This window comes from Electrophorus electricus, chromosome 7 (assembly GCF_041902795.1).
Source record: "Electrophorus electricus isolate QZ-2024a chromosome 7, ASM4190279v1, whole genome shotgun sequence".
NCBI classification, from domain to species: domain Eukaryota; kingdom Metazoa; phylum Chordata; class Actinopteri; order Gymnotiformes; family Gymnotidae; genus Electrophorus; species Electrophorus electricus.
This window is the reverse complement of record NC_137503.1, coordinates 9,655,001-9,674,045: the sequence shown is the minus strand read 5'-3', so window position 1 is coordinate 9,674,045 and position 19,045 is coordinate 9,655,001. Positions and strand designations below refer to the sequence as shown.

The 19,045-nt window shown below is 38.1% G+C and overlaps 3 protein-coding genes across 5 annotated transcripts in view; 2 read left to right on the top strand and 1 right to left on the bottom strand.

The window, feature by feature from the left end:
- Positions 1–28: 28 nt before the first annotated feature.
- nprl2 (NPR2 like, GATOR1 complex subunit) lies at positions 29–6,351 on the bottom strand. The gene is made up of 11 exons (XM_026997291.2): positions 6,258–6,351; positions 5,938–6,029; positions 5,594–5,762; positions 5,160–5,268; positions 4,944–5,080; positions 4,572–4,669; positions 4,445–4,481; positions 4,231–4,324; positions 1,089–1,203; positions 601–743; positions 29–490 (listed from the first exon to the last, which is right to left on the bottom strand). Exons 1-11 carry the CDS (start codon positions 6,333–6,335, stop codon positions 423–425), a joined length of 1,140 nt encoding a protein of 379 aa, XP_026853092.1. The 5' UTR covers positions 6,336–6,351; the 3' UTR covers positions 29–422.
- A 630-nt stretch (positions 6,352–6,981) lies between these two features.
- thumpd3 (THUMP domain containing 3) lies at positions 6,982–12,313 on the top strand. Of its 2 annotated transcripts, none has more exons than XM_026997581.3 (10): positions 6,982–7,028; positions 7,454–7,701; positions 8,530–8,607; positions 8,777–9,202; positions 9,446–9,576; positions 9,773–9,842; positions 9,956–10,071; positions 10,344–10,451; positions 11,385–11,508; positions 11,882–12,313. In XM_026997581.3, exons 2-10 carry the CDS (start codon positions 7,519–7,521, stop codon positions 12,065–12,067), a joined length of 1,422 nt encoding a protein of 473 aa, XP_026853382.2. In that variant the 5' UTR covers positions 6,982–7,028; positions 7,454–7,518; the 3' UTR covers positions 12,068–12,313. The 2 variants fall into 2 exon arrangements, with proteins under 2 accessions (XP_026853382.2, XP_026853376.2); XM_026997575.3 differs by having other exon boundaries at positions 7,001–7,155.
- Positions 12,314–13,263: 950 nt separating this feature from the next.
- LOC113569647 (prostacyclin synthase-like) overlaps positions 13,264–19,045 on the top strand; it is an 11,869-nt gene continuing 6,087 nt past the window's right edge. For both annotated transcript variants that reach the window (XM_081718432.1, XM_026997604.3), the window contains exons 1-6: positions 13,264–13,396; positions 14,093–14,216; positions 14,572–14,747; positions 16,826–16,972; positions 17,517–17,644; positions 18,936–19,045. The exon at positions 18,936–19,045 is cut by the window's right edge and continues 66 nt beyond it. In XM_081718432.1, coding sequence (XP_081574558.1) covers positions 13,329–13,396; positions 14,093–14,216; positions 14,572–14,747; positions 16,826–16,972; positions 17,517–17,644; positions 18,936–19,045 — 753 coding nt within the window. In that variant the 5' untranslated portion in view covers positions 13,264–13,328. The remainder of the gene's footprint in view (positions 13,397–14,092; positions 14,217–14,571; positions 14,748–16,825; positions 16,973–17,516; positions 17,645–18,935) is intronic.

Genomic DNA, 19,045 nt, shown 5'->3' with positions numbered 1-19,045 from the left:
AATGAGGAAAATCAGGATGAAGCAGATATATGTGAAAAGAAATTAGTTTATTCGTTACTTCCTACATTTCACCCAGTGATTTTAGACAATAAGGCACATTCATCCTCTCAAGCAGCCCAAATTACTGTCATAAGAAGTCATAGTATAGCAACCTCAGCCACCTTCTGTTTCCTGACCAATTAGGGACACAGGTAAGACAACAAGTCCATTCACCCCTAAAAGCAGTAAGCTGTATTTTCTCAGGTTTCTCAAATGGTTAAGACCAAAAACATTTGCAAAGGCCATGGAATGGCATATCTGCTTATGTGTTTCTGGCTTTTGGAGTTTAGTAGTGTGATGCTTTGACACAGGTGGTCTGGGCCTCAGCTGTACTAGATACACATGTTGATGTAAACAAGATTAGGTTATACCGTCATATTGTATTACTTCCAGCAGATTATAATATTGGGGTCATTTTCTAAGCGTTCATCCAGTTCCTTGTAACTCATTCCTACAAACAGAAAAGAAGTGATGTTAGTACTTATTAATATTTAGACTACACCTGCCTTGGGTGTGCTCTTTGGAACAATGTTTTAAGAGAATTTTTAAAAAGGTACTTACCAGTCTTGCAGCAGATCTCATCATAACTATGGCAACCTGTATAAAGTCTCGGAGGGCGACTCCTCTCATCTCGAACAACTTTAACTGGATACTTCTGTAGACGGCGAATCAGGCCTTTCATCAAGCCAAACTGGATCAACTTCCTACAAGAGCAGTTACATAATGCACACAGCATAAGGATTAGTGGATATGTGTTTTCTACTACAGCAAGAGCTGACATTAAATAACTGATCCAAATCAAAGACAAATTCACCAGTTCTCCAGACACACATTGTATTTTGTCTAAATAACTCTTAAAGGGAGCACTAAGAAACAACTCTTATGTTAACTTATTCCTAACGTTAAATTATTCATAAGGCTGTTTATAAAGTGTAAATTGACATTATTCAATTAGTGTTTAATCAAGAGCTATGAAGTAATAATGGCAAGATTCAATCAGACATGCATAATTTTCATGAGCTTAATAAGTGTGAAAAGTTCACTCTCACCTCTCATCCACCTTCTGTAGCTGCTGGGAGTAACGGGAACACAGGTCACGAACTGTAGTTCCTGGAGTCAAACCACAATACAGCTGGAAAACATCCCTGAGACTCGCTCTCTGTCCTGTGGGACACACATACAGAGCTACTTGCAAAGATTCTATTCAGTTATAATTCAACCCTTATCCTAAACCCTCCTCATAAATAAAGATTCAAAATAAAGTAAACCTTTTGACACTATGAACAACACTGTGATAGGATCTTTGAAAGTGGATAATTCCTAAAATATCTTTAGAAATAGCACCTATATATAAAACAAAACACTACTGTAAATATAGCATATTTTATTCTCCTGGTGTGGCCATAAACATGCACTTTGCTGGGAGTGCATCATCTTGGAATCCAATAATGACTATTAACATGGGATAAGGTTGTTTTATTTGAAAACTGTAGAGTCCAATACATGATCCAAATACTTTACTGCAGAGCACAGTATGGGACAGATGGGGCAGCATTTCTCCACACCAATATAGCAGACCTTTTTTCTAGTCACAGAATTCTGCAGCTCTGTGCTCCATCCTTACTGGCCTTTTGCTGTTTTTAATTGGTTTCTCAAGCGCATTATCTGCCCACCGGCAAGCCTTCAGCCATGGAGAAATCAGCCATGAAAGTTTTTCTGGAAAGCCTCGCCATGCGCATATACTCAACCCAACACAAGTTGCAATGATCTAGCAAATGATATTTGTGAACTGTGTCCAAGCAGCTGTCTATAAAGCAATGGAAACAAGGAACATAAAACCCAACCTTGTAGGACACCATATTGCAGTATTTTACACTTTGAAAAATCCCTATTCATATTAATAAATTGGTAGTAGTTTGAGAAGTGACCAAGCAAGAATCTGTTTGTTTAAACCATCTGTGTTTTTCAAGTCTGTCTAATGCCCAAAGAGAAACACATACACAATCCGTGACAAGTAGAAGATGAATAATCACTTTAGTCAATGGTGATTTTGTGCTGAGATCCTTTCAGATTTTGTTTCGTAAATCAGGAACATTGTCCCAGGCTGCATGATGAATTAATTATATTTAGTAAGGGCCATCCAACCACTGCCAATAATTCCATGAGCAACCTAGACAGTACATATTGTTGGTCTGATCATTTGTCTAGATACTGTATTATGGAAATATAAAAAATGTTATTTTTATTACTTTCAATCAGGTTTGTAAAATAAGCTGCTCGGGCCTGTAAGAACAGTGTGATGATTGTTAATGAGAGACTCCTTCCATGCGATTCAAAAGACCTCCCACTTATTTTTTGTGCTGCCTTTGCTCACATCATGAAGAGATTCCTTATGCAATACTACAAATTTATGTTATGTGTCTGGCACAAAACTTAGTGAAGTATTTAACATAGTAATTAATTTCAAGATTGAAGACACTTAAGGTTACAAGTCCCCTGCTACAAGTCCCCTGCTGCTACAAAAGGACTGCTCACACTTGAATTTACTGACAGTGGTGATGTTTGCATTATTCATTTGCTGAGCAATGATTACAAAAAATACCAGGCTTCCATTGGATTTTACAAGCTTGAGAGGTCCCTTGTTCAGTGTAGGTTGTGCGTGAATTTTAAATATTATGTGACGACTGCTGGTTGAGGATGAGTTCATAGTGCTCCTCCCATCTGGATACCCACTATACAGCTTTAGTCCTTCAGGAGGGTTTGACCATCCTCTAACTTCAAAGAGGTGATATAGTATTTCCTGAGTCTGCAGACAGTTTTCACAGAGATGTGCATGTCATATTGGTCTGCAAAGATTTTCCTGCACTTTGTCTCTCTGTCATTTACTCTGGAACACACATAGTTGTATACAGTTATTCATACAAATCTTGCCATTGTTACTATGGAATGATGGATGGGGGTACTGAATTTGTCCTGGTGTGTTTTTTGCAGAGCAGTGCAGATTGTCACTTAGTCAGCACTGTCTTGCTTCTTCCTGCTACTGAAATTAATGGAGGGAGCTGCTGTTTCATAAACCACTGAACATATCGATTCATCATGTCTTCTGGGCTCAAAAGAGACTTATTCTTATGTTGTTTAACCTCACTATGATGTAGTCTGTCAGGTGCCAGACTTTGCATAGTGCTCTATATGTTTTAGGTGGAACAAGGCAGTCCACGTGGAGAAACTGTATCTGGTATCCAGTTGTTTTGAATTTGTCTTTTGATTTTGTTGCATGCCAGTTGCACTGATCTGAATATCTTCTTCACTCCAAATACTGCTGCTTTGACTTACTCTAACCTCTAAGCCCATTAGAAGGATCTCATCACTTCCAGGTGATGTGATGAAGGACTTCATTTAGTGACTGGTAGAAGCAGCCCTTAGCATTCTCAGATGATAATGCTTGCACATAAAGCAGAGTGACCAAGCAATGTTTCTCTGAAGGTATGTGAAAGGTCTTAAATGTGGGGTCCTTTGGAAGGCCAGAAAGAAGAGTCATGCAAGTCACTATTTCTACACTTTGATGGCAATGTCTAACTAATGGGTAACCTTTCAAAGAAGCACTGTCACTTTGTCTCATCCCTCAATGACCATTCTTTCAGAAGTTTGGTCCTGTTGAAGGCAGCAGTGTCTATGCTGTAGCCCTTTAGCTTTGCTGCCATAAAGGTTGTTCTCTGATGGGGTTTGTCTGTTTCACAATCCATATGTCAGTAGGGCAATGGATGAGGACTGCCGGGGTCTTTCTGTATAGATCAACTTTCCCTGGCTCATCTCTGTTGCCCCCTGCTCTGTTCTGAGAAGCCCTGTTAAATTACCCTTGATGCACAGGACACCCAGTTAACATACATTCTCACGTTAAGAATCTTGGCCATGTAGAGGTTGGTACAAGCATCTTAATGCTTGTTCACAACAGGGACTACCCAGCAGCAAGTACCTGTAAGCAAGTTTCAAGTATATGAAAGTAAGCATGCACTTTACCACTAATTTGCATGCTGCTGTGCTAGTCACATCACATGCGACTACCCACAAAGACACAGATTCACAGACACATGCACACACTTACTCAGAGATTAAACAAAAACTTTTTCACTAAATAGATCACAGATATTATGATACATTCACTGAATGCAGCCCACCAAGCTCCCTGATTACCTGGTTTATTGATGTAATGTAGGCATTCTTCCTGAATAGATTTATCATCTATTAGGCTCTGGACTTTAGGTGTAGTGCAGTAAACATTGGAGTACTAGAGGAAACCACATATAAGGATTCGCATTTAAAAAAATAGTTATATGAAGAACAGCTAAAAGAATATTCATAACAATTAACTGCACATACACTTAGAGTGAAGGTATAATTCCCATACCTGAAATATTGACACTAGTGTTACAACATCATAATACCTGTAAAATAAACAATTTAGACCCTGAGTGACAGTTTTAGAATAACACAATTCTATTTTCTGTTGCCACTTTAGAAAATTAATAACTTACAGTAAGTTCTGAATGGCGATTCGTACCAAGTTCAGCTCAACATCAGCCTCAGCAGAGATTTTCTGTATGTGTCGATACCCATCAATGTAGGGCAGGATCTAAAACACAATGTAGTAAAACTGATCAATGTTTGATAACTCCAGAAACAATTTTGATTTATTAAAAAGACTAATTTGCTGTGTTCATCACTCATTATTAAATAATGACATTTATAATTAAATGTATCTACAAAATTCAGAATCAAAATTTCCCATCTATTGATACCTTAATTATGTCAGTTTTTCAGCCCATTTATCAGAAATCTTTTTTTGTTTTCAGGTTTGAATTTCTGTTCCTTGTTTAAGTAATAGTGGATAAAGCAGGGATGCAGACCTGCTGAGTAGTGAGATCCCACTGGGACTTGATGAAGTGGTCCTTATTTTGAGTGAAAACCGGAACATCATATTCCTGCACTATCATGGGATCTTTCCTCTGCTCAATCAGCTTCAGGTGAATTGTGTTAGACTCATCTGTGAAAGAAAATAGACATAGTTCCAACAGAAAAAACAACATATGTGTACATAATGTGTACATGAGAGTGATACATACCAATAGGTAAGGTGCAGGCTCCTGTTGCATTGAGCTCTTCCAGTAATGTAGACATAATAGGCAACAACTTCTGTTTACTCTCCTCATTTGAAATGAAGCCACTCTCAAGCTACCAAACAGAGAACAGCATTAACACATTGTTTACAGGATGTCTTTAATGTTTGAGTATATTCTGATAGTTGGCTGGATTTAAGAAGCGGGTAGTGGTGGCTCAATGGTTGAGGTGCTTGATTTGTGCTTGGGAGGTTACTGGTTCAAGCCCTGCTGCTGCTGAGTTGCTGCTGTTGGGCCCCTGAGCAAGGCCCTTAACCCTGTTGCTCCTGTCTAGGTCTGGGCTGCCTGGCAGTACCCTAGCCTGCACCCGTCACTGGCGTGGCAGTCTGCAGTGGTATTCTGCACCTCTATTCTACTGTGTGTGTCGAGAAGAAATGTACCTCTAATGTTGTAAGATATCCTGACAGCTTCTTGACTATGGGTTCCAGGGCACACGTCTTAGTTCTAGAATCACACACTAGACCCAAATTGAAGAGTAAGGCATTTCGGCTGTACTTTTTATGTTCTATGCACACAGGACATCCAATAAGCTTCTTATCCATTGCAGTCCTAAACGGGTCAGAGAAAAGAAAGGCTAGATGTTCATTTGCATGAAATGAGAAAATGTCATGGTAATACAAGTAGATACATAAAATCAACCTTGCTGAATTACAGGTTTTCTGTCTTGGAAAAATATGACGCCAGAGGGAAAGCCGAAAGTAAGAAGGTAACGTTAAATACGTACACTGTAATTAGCTTGTTCTGTAGTTCAGGTTTGGTGATAATATAAACTTGCACTGTATCAAACAATTCCCTTGAAATATACTCTTCAGGTACCTGCAGTACAGAATCAGAAAAACACCACTCTAAACTCCGAAATAATCCGGAATCTGTAACTAGGAAGTTAAGAGAAGCTTTATCGCTAGATACATGTTATACTGGATGAGTATCGCCACATTTAATTGAAGCAGAGCATTTCCGTCGAATTTTACTCAGCAGTGGCCAAAGAAATGCAAATGAATTGATATAATTAGCACCCATATTATTAGAAGATTATTGTCCAACCTGGTATGTGATCTTTGGACCTAAAGTTGGATGAAATTCACTAAAAAATATACACTCGATTTGCCTGTTTGACCCCATGATCGAATAGCGTGAAGCTCTCTACAACATTTAATGTTTAGCTTGCTGTACATGCTTTGATTTCAAAATAATAGTACTTCTATGTATCCAGATATAAATTCACCGACACCTAGGAGGAGGCAGGGCAATAGAATCTCTGTAGTGATATTATTGTTGCAAATGGCTGTCAGTATGCAAGACTTCCTCAGAGATTTCGTTCTCTATCTCTCTCTCTTACACACACACACACACACACACACACACACACGTGTGTATATATATAACACTTTTATAACACTTTTCTTCAAGTTTTCATGATTCTATCACCTGGGATTGCCACATAAAATGTGCTCCTCCCATTTGGAACTGGGGATGTCTAACACAGAAACACACAAACATTGCTTGAACGTTTTACTATCGCTCTATAAAACCTAATAACATTTCTTACGAATTAAGAAAAATAATATTTACAACAAAGTTTCAGTTTGGTAAAGTTTTAATTTGATCTTGAAATATTTTTTTTATGAAATTAGTATAAATACGAAAAAGGAATTTGCTATGCAGTTATCAGTTTGTTGATGATGTTATGTGACTAAACTAGATTAAACAGCGATTGTAAATCTCCCGACTTTTATTACATACCGGAGGCAAGAAAACAGCTCTTTACCTACTGTGGGTGACTTCGGAAAGTACATTACACGAGCAAGTTTGAATGTAAGATCAACATAAAAGCACGTTGTAGCAAGTGGGCCTTATGACGGCCTGAATTTATTTTCATTGGCAATATTTTAGTGCAACATTAATTAAGAAAAGAACAAAGGAACTGAACATTTCTTATCAAGTAAGCTACCTTAGAAAAAGTCCAATAACCAAACGAGGTAGCTAGCGATGCTAGCTTTCTGAGTAGCTAGGTTAACTCGCCAGTGGTTTACCTTAAGAGTGGCGTTAACAGGCATGAAGTCAGTAGCTAAAATAGATTAGTGATTTGAGTTACTGAGTCATTTATCTTTCCTTCAGCTTTAATTATTTGGTATCATAAAAATATTTCACGAGTCATAACGGTGTATTGTTAGCTCAAGACAATTGTCATAGCGTAACTCTACTCCCCGTTTTTATACGAATATTATACGTTTCTGTAGGTATCTTCAGTTGTCCTGAGAAAACATTCTGACTACAAATTACAAATCGGAGCAATCGGCCAGAAATGTCTGTACGTGAAGGAGAGGAGGCGGTCCAACCCTTCGTTGTCACCATAGGAGCTACCGTTCCAACAGGGTTTGAGCACACAGCGGCGGAAGAGGTCAATGAAAAAATAGGAGCAAGTGCTAGAATTAGCAAAGACCGAGGCAGGATATATTTTGAAATAAGAACGGACAACCTCTTTAAGGTTAGTGTGTTTATATATATATATATATATATATAAACAATTTTTTTTCCTGCCTTTACACCAGGAATGTATGAATGAGCAGCAAATGGGTTGCTGAAAGCCATCTCGTAATTATAAAGATAATAAATGATATCGTAATAATAATAAATAATATTCATATGAATAATCAATCTTATTTATATAACTAACACAAGATTTTTAAAAATCCTACATGCCCAGACCTTTTATTTTTAAGCAAATAACTGACTAAAGAAGGTAATAACACCACACCGGTGCATCATGCCCAAGATTACCTGCCCTCTAACCTGTGACACATCCTATAGGCCCAATGATTCGTATTAGCTACATGTTTAATTTCTTATAATAGAGTATGCTGAGTAGAAGCAAATCCACAATTTATAGGTATCAAGAATTGGTCTTGTGTCATAAGAGTCCATTCTGAGATGATTAATTTGTTTGGAACCAAATATTTTTTCCATTATTGTCCAATACTAGAAAATTTTCACTGTGTGTTATACTGTGTATGACTATGTATATGACGAATAAACCAAACTTGAACTTGAATGAGGTCATACAGGTAGTATGAGTTGCCTAGTAGAATTTTTTTTTAAAGGCGGGGGGAGGGGGGTTCACACACGTGCTCATTTTAAATCGATTGAAAAATTGTGACCTAAACTGCAATTAAGTACTTTCATATTTAAATACAAGCAGAATACAATATAGCATCAAAGATACAAAATTAAATTTGTAATTTGTACCCATCAATGTTTTATTTCCCATCAAAGTTTTGTCTAAAATTAAATAAATGTTTATCCTTTTTTTTTTTAGGTGCATCATCTGAAGTCTGTAGACAATCTCTTTGTTGTAGTACAGCAATATGACCACTATCAGTTCAAAGACACAAAGGTATATACAACCTAACTGTCAGCTATGTTTGTATGTACTAGTTTGCGTGTATCCAATCAACTGAAGAACAGGAAATATGATGCAGTAAAAATTACAAGAGGTGCATTTCATATTGTGACTTCTGTGGGAGGATAAGATGTTTCTCAATGGCAAATGCTTTTCCCAAAAGGAAGAGGCATTATTAGACCTGCAGCAGCTGGCTCCAATGCTACCCTGGGTCAGTGCCTTGGAGGTCTGGAAAATGAACAACTCTGTGAAGAAGAAGAGAGGTCGCAGGCGAGGAGCGGTGGTACCCAAACCAAAGCCCATTGGAGATGTGACAGAACCCAAGAAGCTCCAGATCAAGCCCGGGGCACCACAGGTAGAAGAGAACCAGGAAGGTGGTTCCCCTGGGCAGGAGAACAGCCATGAGGCAGGCCTGGACCCTGAGGTGGAGGGCCAGGAAATGGAACCTCAACCCCTGAAGTTCCGTGTCACGTGCAGCAGAGCTGGAGACAAGCACAGCTTCACCTCCAACGATGCAGCACGAGACTTTGGTGGTGCCGTGCAGGAGTTTTTTCAGTGGAAGGCAGACATGACCAAGTTTGATGTGGAGGCAAGCCTGAAAGCATTCTGTATAACATGGGATCCTGCAGTGTTAATACTTATAGACTAATTCATTCTTCTAAATACCTGTGGTAATAATATCTTTCAGAGAAAGGAAGTGATAGAATTTAAAGTGACCTTAAGATTTCCACAGCAAGGATTGGCTTAGTCATTTAACTTTTTGTTTTGTATTGTTTTAAATGTTTCCATAATCATTTTACTGTTTACTGCTTGTCCCCCTATTATTGATTAGGTGCTGTTGAATATCCACAACAATGAGGTGGTGGTTGGCATTGCTCTCACAGAGGAGAGCCTACACAGAAGAAATATCACACACTTTGGCCCCACGACTCTGCGCTCAACTTTGGCCTATGGAATGCTTAGGTCTGACATTACCTACTTTAAATCAAGGGAACCTTTACCAGTTATTGCAATAAAATAATGTTATCCTTAGCTTTTTTAGAACCCATTCAGTGTTTAGTATCTACACTATTTGGAGCACATTCGGTTCAGATGTTTGGCGAATGGCAGTTTGGAAATAGATCCAAAAGCTGATATTGACACACTCCATTTTTTGTAGACTTTGCAAGCCACAGATATCAGATGTAGTAGTAGACCCCATGTGTGGGAGTGGAGCCATACCTTTAGAGGTGAGGATTAGTGTGAGTGAACTGCTTTTTGTGTAAATCTGCATTTTATTTCTAGGTTTGCCTGTTGTGTAATTCTTAAAGCATATCCAGTTAAACCTGTCTTACCTTATCAGGGAGCCATAGAGTGGTCACATTCATTCTTTCTTTCGGGAGACAACAATGATATGGCCATCAGTCGAACAGTTAATAACATCAGTCATATTCTGAAGAGAAGGCAAGATGGAGGAAGGTGAGGGTGTAAACAGCATGCTTATGTGTCCACATTGTTGCAAATTACATTCTGACCAATATCTGCACACAAAATCAAAATATCAGGTCATAGAATCATGTTAACTGTTTTGCATAGTTTTCTGAATGGCACACTACATGATTTTCTGATTCTAGTTGAAATTCTGTTTTTAGTAGATATACAAATGGTTATGTGTAAGATTGCAGTAATATAATCATAATAATTACATTAAAAAGCAAGACATAATGATGGAGTTTCTTGTTTTGATTCAGCACTTGCCCAGGTTTACCTATAGATACTGCACAATGGGACTTGTGCCATCTGCCCATGAGGTCAAGCTCTGTTGATATCATCATTACTGACATGCCCTTTGGAAAGAGGTACAACTCTACTCCCTAACTAAAGCAGTTACTATCTGCAGTTCTATATATGACACTAATCTGAGTAGTTCATGCTTTGGAACTGACCTGCACACAAAGGAAAAATACTTTATTTGGCATACCTGTCCAGAAGTAAACACATTTAGACAATGAGGCCAATCCTAATGTTGATGTTAACGACAGCAAATTTGCAAACAGATCTATCATGTAAATTAAAGCCTTAGCTAATCATACATTTCACGCATATCTGCAGTAGCCAATTTAACATGAGGAGGACCAAGTCTTGAAATGTGTTTCTTAAAACAATTGATAGCTGTTCAGTATTTTGAAAATCAGATTTCATCACTCAAAAAGTGGAAAGGATGTTTGTCCGTACACTTTAAAACTTTTTTTAAATTATATTGTACTGTGAAACATGGACAATTAAAGATGTTCAAGGTGTTTCAGATTGGCAGCCTTCATCAGGTCACTTGATGAATGTTGAGTTGGATTGAAAAATGGGAAATGTCCATTTGTTCTGAGTGAGGTTGCATTACCATATCAGAAATGTATAATTTTTTAGTAACTCATATAAGATACATGAATTGGAATTGAAAATGTAAAAAATTATCCTGGGGGGGACGGGACAGCACACATGGGCTTTAGGATATTTTTACTGAACCTTACCCAGTATCACCTTATAAGCACATTGGCACTTAAGATGCTCCTGTTTTTTCTGTTACTTGGTATAGAATATAAATACTACTACTGAACTGGTACACATAATATGTTCATCACATTCTGTTAGCTGTCTGTTTCTGTTGTTGTTTAAAGTGGCCTCCATAATACACTCCTCTGTTTTATTGACTCTTGTAATGGTATTTCAGCATTTCTGGGTGAGAGCCTTTTAATGATTTATTTATGTTTCTTATTTACATTTTTGTATCCTAAAAGAATGGGTTCCAAAAAGAAGAACTGGGATCTGTACCCATCTTGTCTTCGAGAAATGGCCCGGGTCTGCAGACCAGGAACAGGAAGGGCTGTACTTCTTACCCAGGACAAAAAATGCTTCACTAAGGTAGGGTCCTTTACCTGGTCATGGATGCCAGCTCTAGAAACTGTTTCATTTTGGTGTTGGCTTTGTTAGTGTTTTTGGCTGTCAGAAATCTTATGTTTTGGCATTCAAATCGTTTCTGGTATGTCAGAATAGCCATGTCATGGAAATTACTAAAGGTGCAGATTTGAAATGCTCTTGGAGTGTAAATCTATATTTTGTCATCCAGGAACAAAACTTCAACTGTACAGAGAATTTTAAATATACGGGAGCATCTGTTTGCCTGGAATATTTAAAAGTATGAGTAACTTGCAAATAACCTAAGCAGGCGGGAATGGTGATCGCAATGGTGGTAAATCCAGTGTGTTTACTCAATGTGCATGTTTTTCCTGGACAGGCACTAGCACGGATGGGGGGGCTGTGGAGAAAATCGCACACTGTTTGGGTGAACGTAGGAGGGTTACATGCTGGGGTTTTTGTGCTGCGACGCACGGGGGCGTTTTTTGGCACGACACCAGAAGACGTGTGTGAACCTAAAAAGGTTCCTGAGTCACAGGAGGAAGACATGGAGGAAAAGGATTAATCTGCAATGTCTAAAAGATCGACCATCTATCGGAAATGGATGCTTATCCATAACCTGCCAAGAAGTTATTTTACCCCTCCAAGTCTTGTCAAGCCTCTCTGGTTTAGTTCTGAATTCATTTCACAAGTCAGAAGATTTTAGAATGATTCCAGTGTAGGTTTGTGAAATATGCATATATAGATCTCACAGTTTGGTTCTCTCAATCTAAAATAAGTGTGTATGTTTAATAAATGTGTGAAAACTCCATTTTGGATGTTTGTTTTTTGTTGTTGTTGGGTTTTTTTTTACTAAACTTCATACATTTAATATGCAACTTCTTAGACGTTGTTGATTTTTTCTTTGTTTAACAGTGAGTTTAACAGTGGCACCAGGTTGTTCAGAACACCCTGAAAACTAAATGAAAAAATTCTAAAATTTTCATGATAAATGAAAATGTGTGTATTTCACATCCCTGTTTTATTTCAAAGTAGCCCAAAACTATTAGACATCAATATCTCTCATCAATATGCTCTCAGCTTGCACCATACATCGACAATCACAACTATCAGCCATCACTGAGGTAAAGCTGCTATATTGTATTAAGATTTGATTCTTATCATGAAAAATACATTCTTATTCTGGAGCTGACTACTGCCATCAAAAGAAAGATGCTACCTGTACTTATTAAATAAACTCATCTGTTGCTTAAATTTTTTGCCCGTCTTATGCAGACATTCTATAGATGTACAATTACCATCTGTAGCCACGCTCAGATCGCCAATCATCCTATCCCGTTTGTACTTGGTTAGTTATGAAAATAGGAGAAGTGACTGGATATTACCTGGGAGGCTGACATTTTTTAGCAATGGACGTCTAACAGAAACTGCCTAGCAACATTTACTATTATCTGTATAATCGCTATAAAAAACCACGGTATGTGTTTTCACATGTATTATACATGTATCTAATAATACTACTGTAAATTATTTTATGAAACAAAGCGGAAAGATTAGACTCTTCAAATGTGTCTTAGCAGACCTTGTCTCAACACTGTGACATGCACAGATGTCATGCAATGATGTAAGCGCACACCTCCGTTTTAACAGGTCATGAATCGGCTGCATTGCATGGCTGATATCACGTTCTCAGCGACAGAAAAGTGCCTGTGTCACAACGTCCGGCCCACTTCTCAAATATAAAACCAGTCACTAGACAGTTTTCCACAGCATTTACATTGGTTACATCGACGTCCACTCATTAATAAGGCAGACTTTAGACCACAATGCTTTGGGTTATTCTTTTGCTCTTTAGTGGAATTCTGTTGTATTTCTCTCTTTCCTATCGTACGCGGTAAGTAATTTCGAAGTTATTTGTTTATGTATTTTAACCCCTAATTGTCTTAACGTGTTTGAAAGCGCATAAACAACCTACCTTTAAACGAAACTGAACTTAACAGAAGTAGTTGTCAAGTAGATATAAACGTTTTACCTTCTGCCGTGGGATGCAGCAAGTCTTCCCAGGAGAAAAAAAAAGGTTTATCGTATAGAACTACAGTTATAGAATCATATAGACGCATATAAATTAATTAGATACATCATAATACTTCTCTGTTGGGGAGAATAGTCGTGGCCGTTTTTATCATTCTAATATTATAATATCCGTTTTCTCCAACAGTTAAAATTTAATTATGAAAACACATTAAGATTATTTTGTGTAATCATTGAGAAAGAATAATTTTTTGTCAACTACTTTCTATTTGAATAATATGTCACATTTTAATGTTTTGCTATCTGGCTGACTCTGTATTTATTAAAGGTATATTTCATCAAGTCAGGTAAAGGGAAACATTAGGAGACTAAGGGTTTACATAATTTTTTTGCCCCGTTTATGTTCAGGAAGTTACTAGTACTGACATCATTTGAGACATCCTTATATTTATCTAGCTATTACCATGGAAGCGGAAATTTGTAACAGTTGGATTCCATATTAGAATGTCTAGTTTTTGTAAGTAGACCTTACTTGAATAGATAATGTTTGTGATTTTAGATCAAAACGAGAGCCACCTTTAGACAAAGGAAGTATTCCATGGTTGGGACATGCACTGGAGTTTGGAAAGGATGCTGCCAAGTTTTTAACACGAATGAAGCTTAAACATGGGGACATATTTACAGTAAGAAATGGCTTTATGTACTGGAAGAAACTGCATGAACTGTTTACGGACAGCAGATACTTTATTTCTGTTTGCTTAACATGGTTTTTCCCTTCAGATATTTTGTTCCCCTTATTCACGTTTATATTTTGTTTTTGCTTTGATTGTATTACAGTAAAATGGATTACAAAACAAATTTTTGTTTTGTTTTTCACAGTGTCTACATTAATATGCTTAACAAAATATGAGAGACCCATGCCTAATGTTGCTGGAAAGCAGGAGTCAAGTATTTCTCTCCATTCTAGTTTATAGTGCTGTGGCTAGTAAGAGCATTAGTTTCGGTAGTCCTGTACATTATATACCTTTTGTACCGCAGGTCCGTGTGGCTGGTCGTTATGTTACCATCTTACTGGACCCCAACTCCTATGACTCTGTGCTTCAGAACACAACATATCTGGACTTCTCACGCTATGCTCAGGTGCTAATGGACAGGATTTTTAATTTGAGGCTTCCAAATCACAAACCGGACACAGAGAAGACCATAATGAAAAGGTATGGTGTTAGATTAATCAAAATAATTAATTTTAACCTCATTTTCAATCAACACCACACACTTTCATGGTTTCTCCTCTGCTCACACATTTGGTTCAACTCCTGAAACACGGGAGTTAAATTATATGTGTCAGAGTTGAGAGAACCTGTGAAGAGAAGTTAGTCTGCAGAACTGTAGTGATGAAACATTCTAAAGAGGAGTTTGGAAAATGTTTAGAAAGCCAGATCCGAGCTGCACAGATTCCTTCAGCCATTCTTAAATCCGATGAATAAACCTTCCAGTGCCTTGTGCAGAAGGGGGAGTAGGCTTCTTCTTCTTTCTTTTTTTTTAAAAAAGCCCTAAACAATACATCATCACCTACTGCTGTTGATGCCCCTATATGATACATCCTCACATAATGTGCTACAAATGAGGGCAGTTTTAAATTGAAGCCTGTAACATGCAGCAGGCCAGGTTTACCAAAGTATAGTGTTTGATGTCAGAGATTCCTCCTCTACCACAGTGTTGTGAGAGACCAGGAAAAGGAAATGAAAGGTCTATGACACTATGGTTTTGTCAGACTGCTACATAATTTAACTAATTCAATGTCTGTTTAGGGTGTAGAGTTCCTCCCTGGCTCCTCAGAGTTGCTTTCCCATACACTTTTCTCTTGCTAAAGTTCTCCCCTCCCTGCTTGTTTTTTTTTTTTTTTTTCTGCTGTACACACACGGATTCTCTTCTTCTGAAAGGAGTTGAGCTTTCCCCAGCTCTGAAATGCAATATTATGGAAACCATGAAACTTGAAAGGTGTTTTTTGAGCTCTATTAACCTATACTTTCCTGTTTCCCTATTAAGTGGTCTAGAATGTGTTTAGTCAGTCCATTATGCAACACTCATCAGAGCAATTATACATCTGGCAACGGCTCTAACACAGCAGTACTGTCAGTTTCATGGGTCTAAAATGTCCACAACATGAATATTAACAATACAACAGCGACATGTGAATGGTTTATCTGAGGATCAGAGTGTGAATAGCAGCATCTGTTGTAGGGACACTGTATATATTTTACTGGGACTACAGTACAATTTGGTGTAGTACTGTAAGAGGGATCATTTAACCAGCCTTGTGGTCACACATGTTACTGTTAGATCAGAGCAAGTGAGCAAGTGTATTGCATTGCAGTAGTTCCTATCAAATGTACTGCATTGCAGTAGTTCTTATCAGATTTTTTATTTATTTATAGGTTTGCTTGGCATATCACAGGAGCTTTTCCCTGCCATTTAATTTGCTCTTTCACACAGTTAATACGTCACACGATAAGTGTGTTTCATCTGTTTTGGTCCACTTTACAATTGTTCTGAAATGCTACATATTATACCAAAAATGATTTAAATAGGTGTTTCAAAGTTGACTCTAGTGTTGGTTATGATTTATTTGTTTTCTAACTCTTTTACTACAAGTTATGTCAACCACTTAATTTTTAACTTAGCCATTTCCTTTTAAAATAGGGCTATTGATTAAAGAGCCCATTGTCAAAGAGAATCCCTTGACGAGAAGGAATCACATCACCTTCTCTGCTATATTGTAATTAAACTGGGATAGGCCTTTTGTCATGACCTTTCTACGTATGTTCTGGGGGTGTGGTTCATAAGAACATTCCTCTGCCATAGCCTTTTCACTGTTTGTTTTGACCCAGGTGTATTCACTTATCTCAGGTGACACAAAACCATGAACCAACTTTCACAGTTCAGGTACCTTTGTAGAATAGAGGGTAGTTTTATCACAAAATCTTGCAATTCATGAAAAACAACCTCAGATGTAGTTTTAATTCTGTTTGAAGTAGCAGGGATTTTCTGGCCCCTGCTACTTTGGGTATTTGGGTTATTCGGGTTATGAAGATGTACACTGAGTGCACAATGCTGGAAAGAGCTTGATGTATAGATGCAAAAAACATGTTTCTTTTACATTTTTGTATGTCTGAGACATACAAAACAAAGAAAGGAGATATAATCAGGGAATATGTGTTGGTACCCTTAGGTCTTAAGCAGCAATGTGCATATTTCTTATGCTTCATGTTTAACCTTTTGCTGTGTACAGATACTTCCAGGGTGAGAGTCTCTCCAACCTGAACCAAATCATGCAGAACCACCTGAGAACTCTGCTCACCCTAGAGATGGCAGGCCAAAACCGACCTGACTGGAAATGTGATGGCCTGTTTGGGTTCTGCTACAGCTTGCTATTTAGGTATACCATACATTAGCTCATTCCAAGGCTCCCCAAAAAAACTTTATAGCCACATCCAATAAACAGTTTATGCATGCAAGTCTCTTTTTTGTCCACATGTTGGTGTTTGTATATGGAAAGCATGACGAATACCTAAGAGAGCCATAACAAGTTGCAATATCAGACGAGTGCACTTAGAAGAACTAACAGGAAGGGATTCCCGACAATGCCCTTAGCTGGGTCTGTTAGCTCATTTGTTGGTTTATTGTGGTGTTGTTAATGTCTGTTTGTAAAAGCCACATGGAACATTTAGGCCATTTTAGTAAATAGCTAGAGAGAAGAACAAACATTTTCACAAGAACACATCAATGGTGGTCTTATCCATAACACTGGCAGTTAAGTAGTAACATAAATTAAAATTAGTTATGTTTTGACAGAAGGTGAAACCAATACTTAGCGCTGTCATCACTGGTCATGAAGGTTACTGGGGTTTGTCACGTCATGGTTTCTGAAGCCTTTGCCTTGCCTGCAGGGATGGTAGCCTGTCCTTTCTTTCTCCATTTAGGGCTGGATATCTCACACTTTTCGGTGGAGAACAGAACCGCAATTGTACTGATGCTGCCAATGTTTATAAGGAGTATCAGAAATTCGATGGCCTTTTGATCAAGCTGGCTCGTACCACTCTAAACTCAGGTCAGTTATTCTGCCTCCTGTGTTTGAACTGGGTTTTTACTTATTGTTGATGTTGAATGTTATGCATTGATTTACTGGCAAAGGTACAAAAGGTTTTTTTTTTTACTGATGAGTTGAAGATTTGAACATAATTTATTTAATCACCTAAATGTTTTTACTTATCATCAGGACAATTGTGTAGCTGACACTATTATAGTCACAGAATGATCGTTTCCTGATATTTATTTGTATGCATATTTTTCAACTTCTCTGCTTACAAGGCTTAACCATTTTAACCACAAGTGTCTGGGGCCATGATATATTTAAGGAGTGCCTTTGTATTCAACAGGCCATCTACAATAATGTCGTCATTTAAAGCTGCTTATGTTTTGTCCCGGCTGGTTTCCATAGTGTCTGAATCATTTCATTTCAGTTGGCTGTTCACCATCATATGACACCGGCAGTAACGCCCTGTCAAAGCAATGCTAGAAATGTTTTCACTCACACTCACAATGCTCATTATCCTCCATCATGCTATTTTATGTCATACCTGTTCCACATACACTCTAGATGTTTGACATCATGACTGTCGTCACCGTCACATATCTAGCCCTGTGCGACCACCCATGCTTTCTCAACAGGTCCAACCCCTGCCTCTCCCTTCCATCTCCAGTATCGGTTCACATTCTGTTCTCTTCCCTTCTGCACTGCTGGGTGTGTGTACACAACCCATGTAAAGCCTTACAATATGTCCTTTGATATGAATTATTGTCATATGATTAAGTCAAAATGAGGTACATCTATGCTCATGGTTGTGTTTGACTGATTTTTGTTCCCCATGCTCCCTTAATCAGTTCTTCCAACATTTATTCTATCACTTTCTTACTCTCATTGTCTTTATCACACACTGCGTTGATTGTTGGCCAGAGACAGACACTAAGATTGATGACTGCTCTCTGTTTGGTCTCACTATGTGCAGGCATACACTACCTCAGGCACATCTCTCTGCCAATTCTTGTTCCAACTATGAATCAAATGTTTCATAACTCATGCACACAGCTGTTGAAGTTAGTTTATTCATAGATGAGCTTAACCTTACTTTAGCTGATTGCTCAGTTTTATCAGTGTGCATACGTGCACTTCCTCAGGCATATCACTGGCTATCGATCAGTCTTTCACTTTCTGCTTACACTGCATAACCATTGATGTCATGTTACTTAACTTTTTAATATTTGTGACGCACTATTTTCACTCTCCTTCGTCTCTCTTTTTCACTATTCCTTTCTCTCCCTTTCCTTCTGTCTCTTTGCAGGAGAGAAGCAGACTGTGGGTTTGGCAAAGACCAGGCTGTGGGAGTTACTGGCACAGGCTGGTCTGAGGAAGAACTCCAGCTCATGGATACAGAGTTACAGACAGCACCTG

Coding starts and splice junctions, on each gene's coding strand:
- nprl2 (XM_026997291.2), bottom strand. CDS start 6,335: ATGGGGTCAAACAGGCAAATCGAGTGTATATTTTTTAGTGAATTTCAT. Junction 4,670..4,943: donor GGGATCTCACTACTCAGCAG/GTCTGCATCCCT, acceptor ATTGTGTTTTAG/ATCCTGCCCTACATTGATGG. Junction 491..600: donor TGAGATCTGCTGCAAGACTG/GTAAGTACCTTT, acceptor TTCTGTTTGTAG/GAATGAGTTACAAGGAACTG.
- thumpd3 (XM_026997581.3), top strand. CDS start 7,519: ATGTCTGTACGTGAAGGAGAGGAGGCGGTCCAACCCTTCGTTGTCACC. Junction 9,203..9,445: donor TGACCAAGTTTGATGTGGAG/GCAAGCCTGAAA, acceptor ATTATTGATTAG/GTGCTGTTGAATATCCACAA. Junction 10,072..10,343: donor AGAAGGCAAGATGGAGGAAG/GTGAGGGTGTAA, acceptor GTTTTGATTCAG/CACTTGCCCAGGTTTACCTA.